General features: G+C 47.1%; 5 protein-coding genes across 5 annotated transcripts; 4 read left to right on the plus strand and 1 right to left on the minus strand.

The window, feature by feature from the left end:
* Window positions 1–373: 373 nt before the first annotated feature.
* Window positions 374–973, plus strand: CTRU02_214692 (uncharacterized protein; the record flags this gene model as incomplete). Its single annotated transcript, XM_036727879.2, has 1 exon — window positions 374–973. One exon carries the CDS (start codon window positions 374–376, stop codon window positions 971–973), a length of 600 nt encoding a protein of 199 aa, XP_036580408.2.
* Window positions 974–2,618: 1,645 nt separating this feature from the next.
* Window positions 2,619–3,152, plus strand: CTRU02_214693 (uncharacterized protein; the record flags this gene model as incomplete). Its single annotated transcript, XM_070206289.1, has 1 exon — window positions 2,619–3,152. One exon carries the CDS (start codon window positions 2,619–2,621, stop codon window positions 3,150–3,152), a length of 534 nt encoding a protein of 177 aa, XP_070060063.1.
* An 817-nt stretch (window positions 3,153–3,969) lies between these two features.
* CTRU02_214694 (uncharacterized protein) lies at window positions 3,970–4,455 on the plus strand (the record flags this gene model as incomplete). Its single annotated transcript, XM_070206290.1, has 1 exon — window positions 3,970–4,455. The coding sequence occupies one exon, from the start codon at window positions 3,970–3,972 to the stop codon at window positions 4,453–4,455; it is 486 nt and encodes a 161-aa protein (XP_070060064.1).
* Window positions 4,456–5,705: 1,250 nt separating this feature from the next.
* Window positions 5,706–5,906, minus strand: CTRU02_214695 (uncharacterized protein; the record flags this gene model as incomplete). Its single annotated transcript, XM_036727880.1, has 1 exon — window positions 5,706–5,906. The coding sequence occupies one exon, from the start codon at window positions 5,904–5,906 to the stop codon at window positions 5,706–5,708; it is 201 nt and encodes a 66-aa protein (XP_036580409.1).
* A 6,773-nt stretch (window positions 5,907–12,679) lies between these two features.
* CTRU02_214696 (uncharacterized protein) lies at window positions 12,680–12,878 on the plus strand (the record flags this gene model as incomplete). Its single annotated transcript, XM_036727881.1, has 2 exons — window positions 12,680–12,781; window positions 12,837–12,878. The coding sequence occupies 2 exons, from the start codon at window positions 12,680–12,682 to the stop codon at window positions 12,876–12,878; spliced, it is 144 nt and encodes a 47-aa protein (XP_036580410.1).
* Between the last annotated feature and the right edge of the window lie 1,800 nt (window positions 12,879–14,678).

Genomic DNA, 14,678 nt, shown 5'->3' on the forward strand with positions numbered 1-14,678 from the left:
CCCAAGCCTGACACCCTGCCCGCGGCAATAATGGGTAGCTTGGCAGTTAGGGCGGGGACTTTTGAAGCGCTCCCCCGTAGCAACGGAGCATAGCAAATTGATTTGTTTTACTATTAGAAGCACGATACGAGAAGGATCGAACCAGTTCTCTACAAGAGCACTATGATTGGTGCCTTGGCGGTCAGTTATGGTAGTATCTGCTCGTATTTAATCAAGTTATACCAAAGTCCCATATGCGAGGTCATGATCGCTTAAGGGTGCGTTTGCAACACGAATCCCAGCCCAAGTCAGCACGGATATGTCCGCCTACTAAGAAACTGGGCGCGGCTCTTTTAGCATAGACATCTCGGGTAGCCAACAGCTGCAAAATATCATGTATATAAAGAATCCAAGTTTCGAAATTAATGCATCACATCGTCGCTCATCAGCCCCATATTCAACACTTTACTTTTCATTGATACCAAGCTACCAAGTTCAAACCTCAAAAATGAAGCTCGCCATCATCTCCAGCGCCTCCCTCATGGCCGTTTCCTCGGCTCAGGAGGCCTCTTACCCTCCAATCAACCTTGGCTATTACTTCTTCCCTCGCGGCAATATGTTCGTCGCATGGTCTCCCTTCACTCCAACCAAGACACAGGACATTGTGGATGTGTGTCAGGTGTCTGGCGCTACCAAGGGCACCGCAACTTGGACTAGCATTCGAGCAGAGCACAGCGGGCACGTCTACGAACCCATCTGCCGCAACCCTTTCAACATTACCAATGATGAAACCGGGGAGACATACTACAACCTTGAGCTGGCTTGTACGGATGACAATATTCCGCTTCAGGAGACTCCAACTGTGACGGCTGTTGTGGATGTTGCCAGTAACAAGGTTATCCAAACCTGTGTTCCAGCCGTTGTTGACGGCGCAAAAAAAGCGACGTGTAATCCCTATGTTGTGCTCGATTACTCATTTTCGTGCTCTTCTTGAGCTTTCGGCATGATAGTGTTGGAAAACACGGCAATGACACAACCAAAGCACCGGATGAGGCTCACGTCTGAACAACAAAGGACAGAAACAAAGATAGATATTGTGAAGCTGTAACCTTCAAGATTAGCTTCATGAGAAGTCTATATGAAACTGCGGCAAACGTTAATATGGCTGGTGTTTTTCAACTTTCGTGACGATACAACATGTTGATTATCCAAGTTTTGTTGGTACGTGATCTGACGTAACTCCCAAGCACATATGTTTGTAATATGATCTCAAATAGATCTTTCATTGATTTTGAAAATTACTAGCCACTCTGAAGAATTATAAGCCTTTCCTTTGGCCACCACTGAGATTGACTATGAGTAAATTTGCAGTTCTAGGAATTGCCATCGTCATGAATCCTTATGTTTTGAATCAGATTGTCTCAAAACACGGAGCTGTGTCGACTTGGTCTTCGTATGCAACAAGCTCGAGCGACAGAATTTGGTGCACTTAATCAGCGGGTTCAGCAGTTCATTTGGAATTTTGTACGCGGCGGCACTGCCCCGGCCAGCGGCAACATCACCATCTACCTGTTCTCGCCCGAGCAGGCGAAGCGCCTTGCCACTTCTTTCGGGCAGATTTCGTCCGTCGTGGCCAGTCACGGATGTTGCTCACTGGCTCCTCAAAAGTCGGAAGATAATCTCTGAGAACTCAAGGGCCATTCCGAGATAGTTGGTGTGCCTGCTGCCTTTTCCAAGTATGCCTATGCCAAGGCAGCCTGCTGGCAGCTGAGCTTGTAAAGCGCCCTATTCCAATTGGGGAGAGCCTTGCCGTAGCCACCAACAACACCCAGAAGTCGAAAACCACAGCCTCAGATACAAAATCAAGGCTGAGCCTGTTTGATTGATCACGAGGGGATTATCTGTTCGACTCATTTCTTGGGCCCTGAGAATTCACAAAATGGCGCGAGATTCTTGTCGTTGACTTGACAGCAATTTTATTTACGCTTTCAAGAGGCTTTTGTACCGCCGACGATTGAGCCAGAAGACCCTCCCATGGCCAATGCTATTCGACAGGCTGTAATGGCTCGCGATCCATCCACTACCGAAAGGCCCCGATCGCCAGATTCATCAACTGGTGCCGAGGGCGGCCCTGCGCCGCCCGAACTAACAACCCGCACTTCTAGCATACACAATGCGCCAAACAGCAATATAACAGCTTCATGTTCCACCGAGCAATCAGAAGCTGTTGATACTACCGGCTTGCCCAAGTCTTCCGGGTACTGCCCGCCGCAGGCACCGGAAGAGCCAGGACCCCCAGTCATAGAAAATACCCTACGACAATCACACCTCTCATTTCTATGGCTTTTATGGGAAAGGGTCAGACCACGGCGGTCTGATTCGGCCAAGGGTCGTGTTGCCGTTTTCAAGAGCAGACGGGCGGCCGCCCAATCGGTTCTGCCACACATTCCAGCCATTGTTACCATCTCCATATTGTCTCCTACGTATACAGAGATACGTACATCGGCAAGGAATTACAGGGACCGACTGGAAGAGATGGAGAGAGATTCCTCGCTTTGCAAGTCGCCGCGAAGCTTCTTGAGTTGTTCGTCGTCTTCTCGCTGGGATGCATCCTCTTCGCGGGCCTGCGCCACGAGATCATGTTGGGCAACGGCATCCCGCTATCTAGCCTGGCGCCCGGCCTAAAATTTTCGCGACCTAGCTTCTTGTGGTCTCGCGACATGCTGGCGCTACTCTCCGCCGATTTATCTACGATATGGAAGAAGTCCGCGTATCTGGTCTGCGTGGTGGCCTTCTCTGCTTTCACCGTCATCGTTACGCCGGCCACGGCTTCTGCGCTGACGCCCGAGCTGGATTGGCACGAGGCTGGAGGTGCCACAGTATGGCTGAATTCTTCAGAGAGCGCTCTGTTTCCGGCGGAGCTCGATAGTTCTGCAGTGGTCGGGCAGCACTGCCTTGTTGAGGGCGATAGTCGTTGTCCCTCGGCACGGTGGAGGCAGCTTCATGATGGATACCTAGAATATCTGACGGCGGAAACGATATACAACCCTAAGCTCCTTGGTAAAGACTACTATTGGAATCAGAGACACACCCCGCAGAGCCCCGCCATCGTCAGTGGTATCAGGTCTAACCTTGCATGCTTAAACGACTCCGAGGTCGCTCATAACACATGATCTGGTCAACCCGAGCTCAAACTTTACTGTGACGGCGATGCCACACCAGTCCATACTTGACGCTGCATTTGATGCAGTTGAACTTTGGTCAAGGGCCGTCGCCAAAGATGCAAGGTCTGGGGCGACAAAAAGCAACTTTCACTGGCACCAAGACATTCGCTCACAGATACCCGGCCCTACCCGGGATGCCATAGTACACGTTCGGTGCGAAATGAATCTGCGTGGCAAAAACATAGAATGCAAGACAGTAAGATGCCCGGACTTTGTAGACGAGGATTTTAGACGCAGGCCGTATGAGTTTCCGGGCATCGAAGCCTGGAAGGAGCAGATCTTGCCATCGCTCTCACGGCCTGAGATTCTGTGGTTTGATCCCGATTCTGACATGGAACCCGGAGTGTCACTGGGCATTCTGGTTGCTTTTCCCATGGCCAATTATTTCCAGGTCGCACTGTACGGCTGCTTTACTGAAGCTAGATGAAGAGCAGTCAACTTGATCGGTCTTGAGCCGACCGGAAACATAGGGGTTCCAACTTCTGAGAACACCGACCCGTCCGGGAATTCTGCTCGGGATAACTGGCTGCAAGTGGTTAGGAACAATGATGTAAAAGTGCGCATTAGGCCGGTTTTCGCCCAGTTTGTGAACCCAAGACTGGAGTTCGGGTCCAATAATAGCACGGTTATCGAAAAGCTCCTATCGCCGACCACCTTTCGGACGGCGGCTGGGGGCGAGTGGACTGCAGGGTATACGCCGCATCTGGAAACGGTGCTTGGGATGATGATTGTCAACGGCATGGCGAGGACAGCACCATACACCTCGATGTTTTCGAAATTCAAGAACGATAACGGCCGTTGGTGGCTCGATTTCCTGCCTGACAAGGGGAAGACGTTCGGCAGGCCCTCGAGAACGGCATACGCGCTGCCAGAAAACCGTTCGGATTACTACAGTTTCCGGGTAAACACGGACGTCTACGGCTACGCGTTTACGAATTCCAACTCTGAGATGAAGAGCTCCACGATTGTTCTCATCCTGTATCTTCCAACTGTAATCGTGTTTCTATTCTGGTCTTTGATGGTCGGCGTGACCTCCGCCTCCTGGGATTGTCTGTCCGAGCTGCTCATCCTGGCGTTGAAGTCGCCGCCGCCGCCGGAAGAAGTAACAGTAGGTTCATCGGCGGGTGTCTCTACTCTACGTCCATTGAAGGAGCGGTATTGGATTGTTAATACCGGGGAGCAACTGGTGTTCAAGCTGTCCAGGGGTGAGAAGTGTCCAGAAGAGGAGAGAGTCAAGATCAGCACTGTATAAGATATAAGTAGTAATCGCGCGAATATTTTGTCGCCCATGGAATGGCGATGAACAGGCATACCATCCCAATTATCGGGTATACCTAAATGTCACACTGGAATTCCCTTGGCCAGCTCAAGTAGTCAAAATTTTCGTGCCCCTCCTCGTCATCCGCGTGTAATGCTCTTCCAATCAAGTGGCGTCATTTGTCATCTGGTCGACCTCACCTTACCTGGCTGCAGCCCTTTCTTACTACCTAGGTAGGGCGAGGGCGCACGGGAGGCAAGGCACGAAGTATATGCCGTGCTCCCTCTACTCTTTTAAGGTAGGCCCGCCATGTAAGTGGCATCCAGATTGCATCTGCATCGCCAGTAGGAGAAGCTCTGCCGGCATTGTGTTCTATGAACTCTCTGGGGCTCTGAGGTCAGGCGGGCGGGTTTAATGAGCAGCAAGCCGTTAAGGTTAGGTAGCGGCTAGCCGTTTGAGAAGGCACCCAGAACTGTATTGTCGCAGTAAAACACCTAGTGTCAAGGTATCACTACTATTTAAAGTTCGCGTTGTCAAGCAGGCGTCAGCAGACTTGATACACTGATCTTCATAGGACCTAGCCGGAGCTAGAGCACCAGGCAGTAGTTAGATCCTTGCTCCTAAGCAGAGGTTAATAAATTGTACTTGCATTCTAGTACCTTGAGGCAATTACTGCATACCTTGATTGCTAGGCGATAATGTTCTCTGCTTCTACTTCTGCTCGCAATGCGTAGCTACTTCTGCGCACAAAAAAAGCCTCGTAATGTTTTACTTTAAATAATTTCCTATTTAGATAGTCAGGTGACTGGCAGAGGCCTTGCAACGTTGAGTGAAGATATCAGGCAGTGGTAACGATGGTGATTTCATTCATCTCTGGCCTCCGACCCCCCACTCCGTACCTTAGGTTATTGAAGCCCCTTTTAGCCATGAGTACCCATGTACTGTGACTTTGCCACCTTCTTCCATTTATCAGTGATTTGGCAACATCGAGTCAAACATCTAGCACAAAGTCAAATAAAGATGATTCTTTAAGATTGCACAGTCAAGTATAACCCGTATAAGTGATTTGATTGATCCGGCCGCTACACTATTCAAATCTCCTTGCCCTACAGTATCTCAGTCGTCGGCGATTAATCGCCACGTCTGAAAGATTCAACCCTAGATAAGATGATTTAGTTTACCCACAACGTTGTACTCGGCTGTCAACTCACTAAAGGCGTGGTCATGTTTACTTTCTAAACTCTTTAGTTGCAGCCAGGATTATCGCAACATCTGATGCTGTAACCACCAGTTTGCCCAGCGCCACATAAAGTTTTTCCAGGGTTGCAATTACCACCGTTGAAGCCTGGAGTTCCGATACTCTCCTCAGTGCACTTAGCCTGAACACCAGCAGTACTCAGGAGGAGGACTGGGAGGACAGTTGCGATGTGCTTGAGGAAATACATGTTAGCGGTGGTGAGTTAAGCTGAGGTGCTAGAAGTGATGAGATATATATGGTGTGTAGGAAGTTAAGCTGATAAAGGAGATGTTTTGAAGAAAGAGAAAAAAATGGAATAACTGAGAATAGGTAACATTTTATAGTCGTTCCTTCTTACGGCTTACCTTGAATTCGCAGCTCTTCTTGCTAGAAAACTCTCACAAATACTATAATTTGTTTTGGAAAACAGAGTTCGGACCCAGAAACTATCCCTTCCAAGGCCAGTTGGCCACAGATAAGTATATGTGAATTGCATCCGATTCTCGACCCACTTTTTACCCCTCGCGACAGGGATAGGTGACGGCAAGTCACCAACATCCATGTTTTCCTAGCTGCGTTCACTACCAACTTTTTAGCTCGGATGATTGCAGATGCCTATTCCATCGTCTGAATAGCTGAGTTGCCTAAGTACTTATGATGTCGGCTTTCAGGTTGGCAACAAATAGTCTTAGCTGTCTCCTGAGTGTGCTACATGACTCTCATAAATATGAAACTATTATCAACCGACCTCTGATGGGGCTTGTTTGAGTTCGGGGTAGCACATGACTCATGCCCGCTCAGAGTTGATTAATGCACCTCTCCTTGCGAAGCCATCCCATTTTCCATGGAGTTGTGCGCTTGTACTTCTGCTGTTAGCATCTGCGACTTCTCTAATCATCCCTCTGCTTCCGTGAGACTTGGTATGTAGAGTTTTTTCTCTCCTGAAATGCATATTATTCAAGATTAGCTTACAAAGAATAACTGTCAATCATTCCTATCCCGTCGAGGCCCAGTTGTCTACAGATACATCCTTGTGAGGAGATCTAGCCACTCAGAGGTTGGCCAAGACTTTTTCAACCAGCTAAATAATTAGATTGAAAGGTACTTACACAATGTGCAGAATCTAGCTTTGACAAAGGTATCTGCATTATCAGAGTTACAAGACTGAAGCCCTGGGACACATAATGCCCAACAGCCTACGGCTATGTACCCCTGATATGAGGGGGGAAGAGTGGATGCAAATTCGGGACTAGGTAGCTGCAGCCAACTGGACCCTGATGTGATAGGTCTAAGATAGGTCTAGGAGGCAATGCTGGGATCAAAAACATAGTTCCAGATCGACAGAGTGTACAAGCTGTAGCGTTTCAGAGTAAATTTACTGAACTTGCTTTGCAAGACTGGCTTAGCTCACAAGGATATCGGCCGGTTGCTTTAGATCAACACCAAATCACTAGGTTATTAAAGGAAAGTAAAAGAGTCTTTGCGGTCTCCAGTGGGTATGATTTCATGTGATCAAGGGGCCAACAAACATGCTAATGAAGACTGGTTTGTATGCTAGACAGGGCTGAGTCATGAAGCCTTGTTTGTCCGGTTCAAATCGGCGCTTATAATCAGTCTCATAGTGTTTCCTGGAAGAGGAAACGAACAATATTAATTTAAACATGCATATTATCAACGCGCTCCCCTCACCCCCGCGCGCGCCTCTGACTGGTTTAACCTGGCGTGACGATAACGTCGAAACTCACACCAGCACTTAACATCAGAAGGCCTTAGGCGGCAGGTATGTAACGATCTTTTTGACCTGGTTCCACGCTAACAGGCCTAGCTTCGATCAAAATCGGCTCTGACATGGGGACCATGCGTACGTGTAGTGCGATTTGTGGGTGCATGTGAACTGGTGGCAGCCCGAGTGGGTATAGATCATCTGATAAAACGACTCCGAAAAGCCTCATCACATTAGCCACGCTCTTGACCACGTATTGGTGGCCTTCGAAGTAGGCATAACTTCGAACAATGACGCTATCGATCGCCTTTACAGTAGCTAGAGGACTCTTTGACCCAATACCATCGATCTGTACAAGTCTGACGTAGCTACTGTTTCGTAAGAAGGCGTAAAGTTTTGACATCGCGGAGTATAACGCAAAGCTTGCAAGGATGGCCGGACAAATGGAAATACAGCGTCGTGGCCTCGGGAAAAAGCTAAGCCCTTAATCGTTGTAATGGATGAAGTCTTTTTGTCTGCGTGGTTCATGGAAGAGGGAAAGTTCCAACCTGTTGCCAACAGAATAGCCGAAGGGGTCACTTTGTGTTTACTAATAAGCGGTTAACCAGCCCACAGTAGTACTCATTTGACAACCCAGAGCACCCCGGCAACAATAAAAGTTCTCAGATTCTTAGTAAACAATGGCCTTTCGATAGATACCAAGTTTTGGACAGAACTATAATGGCCAGTGCAGACGCCGACGAAGCCTACAAAGCAAAACACAACATTGACTAGCAATATTTCTCTAATTTTACTATGAATTTAATTACCTAAATGCCCAATAGCAGCTCAGGGACAGGATAAGGGGCTATATAGAGTTAGTCTCTAGTAGGCAACTGAAACGCAAAACCTCTGCCTTGATTACTACCCCGGGCGGGCCTTTACTTACTTAGATGGATGAAATTCCTACTAGCAAAGGCTGTTTACTCAACAGTATTGGATTGAACGGCATCTGATCTATATTTACCTTATGATTATAGAAAGATGACTAAATCGGTTGAAATGCTCGCCTTTCAACTTGCGTTTCTTCCCACTAACATTGAAGATGATGGTATTCCTCGCCGTAATCGTCTATATTCTATTCCATTGACTGCCACACAGCTCCATTTTCGTCGAGGTCTAGAATTCCCACTGCTAGCACCACTTTACCTCTCAACACACTTGGTACATAAGTAATGTCTAATCATAGCCAGTTAATACTTTAGTGTTTTGTGACGAACACGCTAGGCACGAAGAAACTAGCCCGCAAAGTGCGTTGATTCTTCTAGAATCTACAGCCCTAGCGGCATACTATATATATCCAGCCGGATGGCAGGGATCTCTCTAGTACAGGCTGTAGCAGGCTGTCTCATCGTGACTCGTGCCCATCTATCCCACAGACGTCCCATCGTCACATGTTTTGTATCGAAAACAAATGTCAGTACTTCTGCTACCCCCTAAAGCTTGGGGATAGGAGGTGTAACCTAAACTGAAGTACGTGAGTTACCGAGTCTAGTGGCCCATGGAGCTCTATCTGCATTTACTCCACCCTTGGCGACAATGGAACTAGATTAAAGCTAGGGCAGCAAAGTTGGATAACAATTCAGCAATAGCCGAAATGAATGTGTTCTAACGAGGCCAAAGGGTTTCAAGAACCAACATTCTGCGTCGGAAACTGCTGCATCTTTTTGGTAAGACTACGAGATGGCAACAATCCAGCTTCATCCGTTCTACTACGGAATGCTTGGGAAGATATGTATGGGAAAGCGCTGTCCCACTCGCCTGGGAAATTTGAAGTCCTTTTGATGTCTGGGTTCGAGGTCTATTCCGTGTCACGACAGGGATCACTTACCCGAATAGTCAACTTGCACCGTCTTCGTGGGGCTTCCCCTTGGTAGGCCGCAGCTCTACTGGAGGATTCATTCAGGGACCAAGTAGCGTGAAAACAATAGCTTATACAAAAACATGCCCAAACAGCGAGTTACCGATGGACAAGAAAACCAATTCACAGAGGAGTTTAGACAGGGAAGTGAGGCGTTCATAAAAAGAAAATGCAGGGTCGTATGCGCCAGAACACGCCTTGAGGACCACCGCGAACTCTGCAGATATGATGAGGAAGAAGAATCCTCAAAGAACCGACTTGATCCAATATCGAAAGAAATACATTTTGTTGCAGTTTCCAAAACTACACTGCTACGCGACCACGTCAGCAAAGAATGTTGTGGTATGTGGAAGATAAGCCTGTGAGAGATCAGTCAACGTAATAGACCTGAGCAGTCAGATAAACAAGCTTTCAGTCACAGAGCCGAGGTTGCAAATTGCACTATTTGCCGTTGCTTAAGTATCATCTCCTGTTTCAATGGAACTCCTGCTTTTGACACTGGTCTGCCTTGGCTCAAGGAAACCAATCTGCTAGTCATTAGGCCATCTTACTGACTCATGCTCAGGAGATGCTGCATTCAATAAAGCCGCGCATTTCATGGCGTCTCTCAATAATCTAGCGAATCTTAAGATTTCAGAACAAGGATTTAGCCCTAGTTATACATGACACTTGTGACGAACTAGGCACATAGCAATCAGGCTAGAAAAGGTGTAAAAGTGTGACTTGAGTTAGAAAGACGGTATGTGCGTGAGGAAGCTCGTACTTATACGCCTACGGTGTGCGTTCCATGTAGCTTACGCAAACACACCTCGCTCGGTGTGTTCGGTGAGCGTTGACACTATCGTCACAACACTCTTTACTATAACAATTTTACCAAGGAAGTTTTGGACTGGAGACTACGTCTGGCTATGTTCCATTCTTCGCTTACAATGTCCCGTGTTCATCTTTTCATAATACATGAAAAGATTAAGGCATGCATTCTTTTTTACAGGCCAATACAAGCAGTCTGTCATCTGAAGGGTCGAACAGAAACCATCTGGATTTATGATATTGTGGTAGTCCACAGTAAGCTCCGTTTTCCTTAGAAGAGCTCATCGTCGAATTCCGTTGTCCTAGAGCGTCAGATCTTAGGGTGGAAACGTGAAAGCCTAAAAGGGAAGGAGGAGAGCTCCATCATAACAATTAAACGATACCTTTCAAAGATCTGTTTCTGATGAAGCAAGGTACGTAGAGTGTTCCCTTCGCCGGTTAGTTTAACTCAAATCTGCTCTTCTCTGAATTTCAATTGTTCAATTCAGGTTTTTGAAAAATAGTTTATTCACTTCGATTGGCTCTACTAGTTACTGTGAAGCTTTTGTGAGAATGGCAGTTATGGGTAGTAGCGCCATAGGTCAGAAGCCCCGCCTAGCAACAGCTTTACGGAGCAGTCCAGAAGGCCGCCAGTGGCTAAGGGCTCCAAAGGAGCGAAACCCCTGGGTAACAGCTTCAAAATGATGCGAAACTCATTAGAGAATTGATTGTTGGTTATTACTGTAACATCAAAGTAATTGTAGAATTATTATTTAAGTCATTCAGACTTGTAGATGATGTCTAGCACCCTTTGCGCTCCAGTAGCTTCGTTGAAGTTTTCCACTTCAACATTACTTCAGCGTTCGAAGCCTCTTGCCTTCATAGTTTCGGCTGACAGTAAATCGTATAAACTCTATTTTAAATCAGTCTTGTGCCCACGAGGTCGGAAACTCTGATAAGAATAAGGAAATGTTAAAATAATTGATAGCGTGACGCTTTTACCACCAGATCGAAGGCATTCTCCTTTGATAATAGATAGAAAGACAACCATGTGGGGGGAGGAGGGGCAGGGATTATGCATGCATTACATATGCATAATGCTGACGCCTCATAGGCTGAGACAAAACATCCCTTTTGTCCTTGCCTCGTGTCGTCTCATCATGCAGGGCAGCCCTGGTCTCTCAATTCTCGTATTTGGGACGTATGAATACTTGTGCGAGTTTTGTTTCCGCCGTCAGCTTCCTTTAAATCGAGATTCTTGGTATGCGGTTTCTCGTGAGGCTATTAACGTGGTGTTCAAGCCCGCTTGGCATGATTGGGCTTCCATTCCTGTGGCAGAGGCGCTATCCGCCCGGGGATACTAACTCACAATATACAAAGATTGCGCCTCATTAATGCCCGGACATGTTCCGTCTTCTCATGACCTGTCAATCGGGCTGGCGACTGTCATTTAGAAACCGATATGTCCGGCCCCGAGATGTCACCACAGGCCCCTTCGGCATTAGGATGCTCGTTGTGTCCGAACCCCTGCGTGGCCAGCTTTTCCCATGCATACCTATACTATACCACTTCATCGTGAGAACCTCACCTGTTTTCCTCGCTCTCCTTTTCATTCTAGTTTCTTTTCATAAGGTGACTCTTAAATTAAGCAGCTTTTGGTATCCTTTAAAAGTTGCGGGCAGAAGATCCGACAAAAGAGACGGTACATAGCGAGACGGAACACTCCTGGAAGGTGGGTCGGGCACGGGTAACAATCGTCGCCGAGACCGTGGACCCAGTATTCACCTGGAAGCCTTTAATCTATTTAAACCTTTTCTGTAGTAGTTTCTGTTACGCCAGGACGTGTAATCCGTACGCCCTAAGGATTTCCAAGTACATCGTGTACACGATGTATCAAGGATCACGATGGTACTATTAAATCAGTTGTACATGCGCGCGGCTGTTATGCTTATCTAGTCAGGTAGGTCATTGACAATTGCTGGTTCATTTTAGAAAAGGCGGTACCTGTCGGCTTTTATGCCCAATGACTGCCCCCAGTCTCTAATGATTCATTGTCTACTGTATCTAGTGCTGGTTTGTGCAGGAAAATATCGGAGTAACCGACCATCAATACGGACAATACGGAGTAGGAAATGCTCTCAGTGAAGCAAATAACTACTCATCAAACGCGTCGGCCCACAGTGTGATCATGCTACGTACGTTGAGTAAACAACATAGAAACCCCACATACGTAACGAATGCCGTCAAATCCGTGTTGATGAGAAGAGGAAATATTACAGCGGATCTGTCTCTAGGATCTTTACATTAGCTGTTAATGACTCGCACTGATACGTCCTGCCACATCCCAAGTCTGGCGTCATTCTTGTCATCGGCTAGAAACCTGCGGGGGACGAACTGTGGATCCGCGCGAACAATTGCTTAGATTGTTCAAAAGAAGAAATAATGTCCTAGTAGATTCAGAGGTATTTGAAGTGGGATTCTTCCTGGTAACTAGACCTTGACAAGATCCCATCATCGTTCTCTCTTGCTTTGAATTTCTCGACTTGCATATTCTTTTACCAAAGACAAGATGAAGTCGGCTCTTACTATTCTCTCCGTCCTTGCGACCATCTGCCTCGCAGCCCCACCAATCACTCCCGAGCCTGCCCTGGCAGGATCACCCAGCGAACTGGTATGTGCAAGGTAAAATACTCCAACAACGCTCAAGATGCTAAGATTTTCGATAGGCCGTATGTATTCACCCAACGTTCGACAAACCACAAGCCTGACTTTCGTGTTCATCTAGTTGCGAGAATTGGAAGGGAGACAAAACTGTTGTTGTAAGTAATGTATACAGAAAGTCTATTGAAGCTTAACTAAAAGAAACATAGGGTTTCTCGCGGGGACCAAGGCGACAGACTGCCTGTGCTCCTGTGATGGGCCGTTTAACACAAGGCCGTGCACAACAGCTGCATGCGGGCCCCGTTGCTAGTGTCGTGCAATGTGTTCCACGAGTGCTTTCAAAAGCAAGATGGATGTTGAAAGATTATGTTTTTCAATTAAGCGTTCGAAATTTTCTCCTCTAGACGGAGCGCGCCTAATTTAAAGGATCACATATAGAAATCTCACTTTTCCTCTTGAACCACACTCCATCGTTGTCATGATGATCCTGCTATTGTATCGTCCAATCAAATTATTCAGAGAATATCATCCATCGTTATCCTCTGATCGCTACTCTGAGATGACGGTTCCACCTTACTGATCAGGTGCCCGTAGAGTTAGTCTTTCAAGGCAGTCGCCGAAATCCGCATTCTGATCTGCTTCATTTCTACATTATCTCTAGTATGTCATTGCAGAAGAGTGATTAGATATCCTCGCCCTTGGTCCTCGTTCTACGCAGTTTCTTAGTTAACATCAAGAATTCACTCAGCAGGACGCCAAGTGAGGCGGTGCTGTTAGACTTTCTGGCAATGCCCACACCACCCTTGGCGATCGTGTTCGAACCCCTATCTCCATCAGGAAGCTCCTTTGTGGCTTCGCCGTCGACCCGACGTTCATGATAGTTATACAGTTTTTTTCAACCTCGGCTCATTGACTAGAGCAACACTAAAGTGCTCAAACGCCAAGCTTTGTATCAAGTAAGGCAGCTAAGTAGCAACCTACAGGCTACATGTCATCCAGTGAGGTATTTGCCGTTCAGACATCCTACCTTACAGTGGGCATGCAAAAGTCCCACCAGGGTTTAGATTCGTGGCGCGCCAACACGTCTCCTAGGAAACACCCTGCAACCTTCAAATTCCTTTCATCTGCTTCGAACTCGCTGACTCATCTCTCAACTTTCCGCTCCAATAGGTCCACTGCATAACAGGGCGACTTGGGAATGAGTTATCAACCCCATTGACCACGACAACTCTATCAGTCATAGAATTGCCCCTTTTCTTTTATTATGGCAATTTTTTAACTCTTTTCTTACTAACAGGCAAAGTCTAACGGTAAAGGGTTACTGGCTGCAGTCCGCTGACCGGTAAGGTTCATCCAGTGTCGACATCTTGCTAACGCTTGGGAGAATAATGCCAGGTCAGCTCTTTTGGTTGCGCGTAACTAATGCGAAAATGACCAAGCCAACTGAATATCCACTTGCTTGGTATGACAGAATACCGGCATGAGTGGAGGAGTGGTTCAAAAGATTGAATCAAAGTGATAGTTACCGATGTCGAGTAAAACACAGTGAAGTTTAAAGGTAGATGTTGAAGGGGGAAACTGATCCTTTTCCAAGCTGCTCCTCATATGAGATGACCAGGTGATTACCTAGGTATAACAGCTAGGCGGCCGCTTCGATTTGAACTTTTTTTTTGTTACAGCACACAGCCTGCCTGCCTCCAAATCCCAACAAATGCATGCACATGCACAGCGGCGCGATAATAGGTAGCTAGCTCATGCAGGGAGCGGCAGGTCTAATTTTCGGCCAGTAGTTGCAAAGGGCTACAGCTCGCTTGGCGAGGTAGTTCAGACGAAGTTTCAACTCAACCCCTAGTAGCTGGTGCGCTGACTGTGTATGTAACATACCTGCAAGAATGTCGGGATTCGTT

The sequence above is a fragment of the Colletotrichum truncatum genome (genome assembly GCF_014235925.2).
Source record: "Colletotrichum truncatum strain CMES1059 chromosome Unknown Contig_0011, whole genome shotgun sequence".
Lineage (NCBI taxonomy): Eukaryota > Fungi > Ascomycota > Sordariomycetes > Glomerellales > Glomerellaceae > Colletotrichum > Colletotrichum truncatum.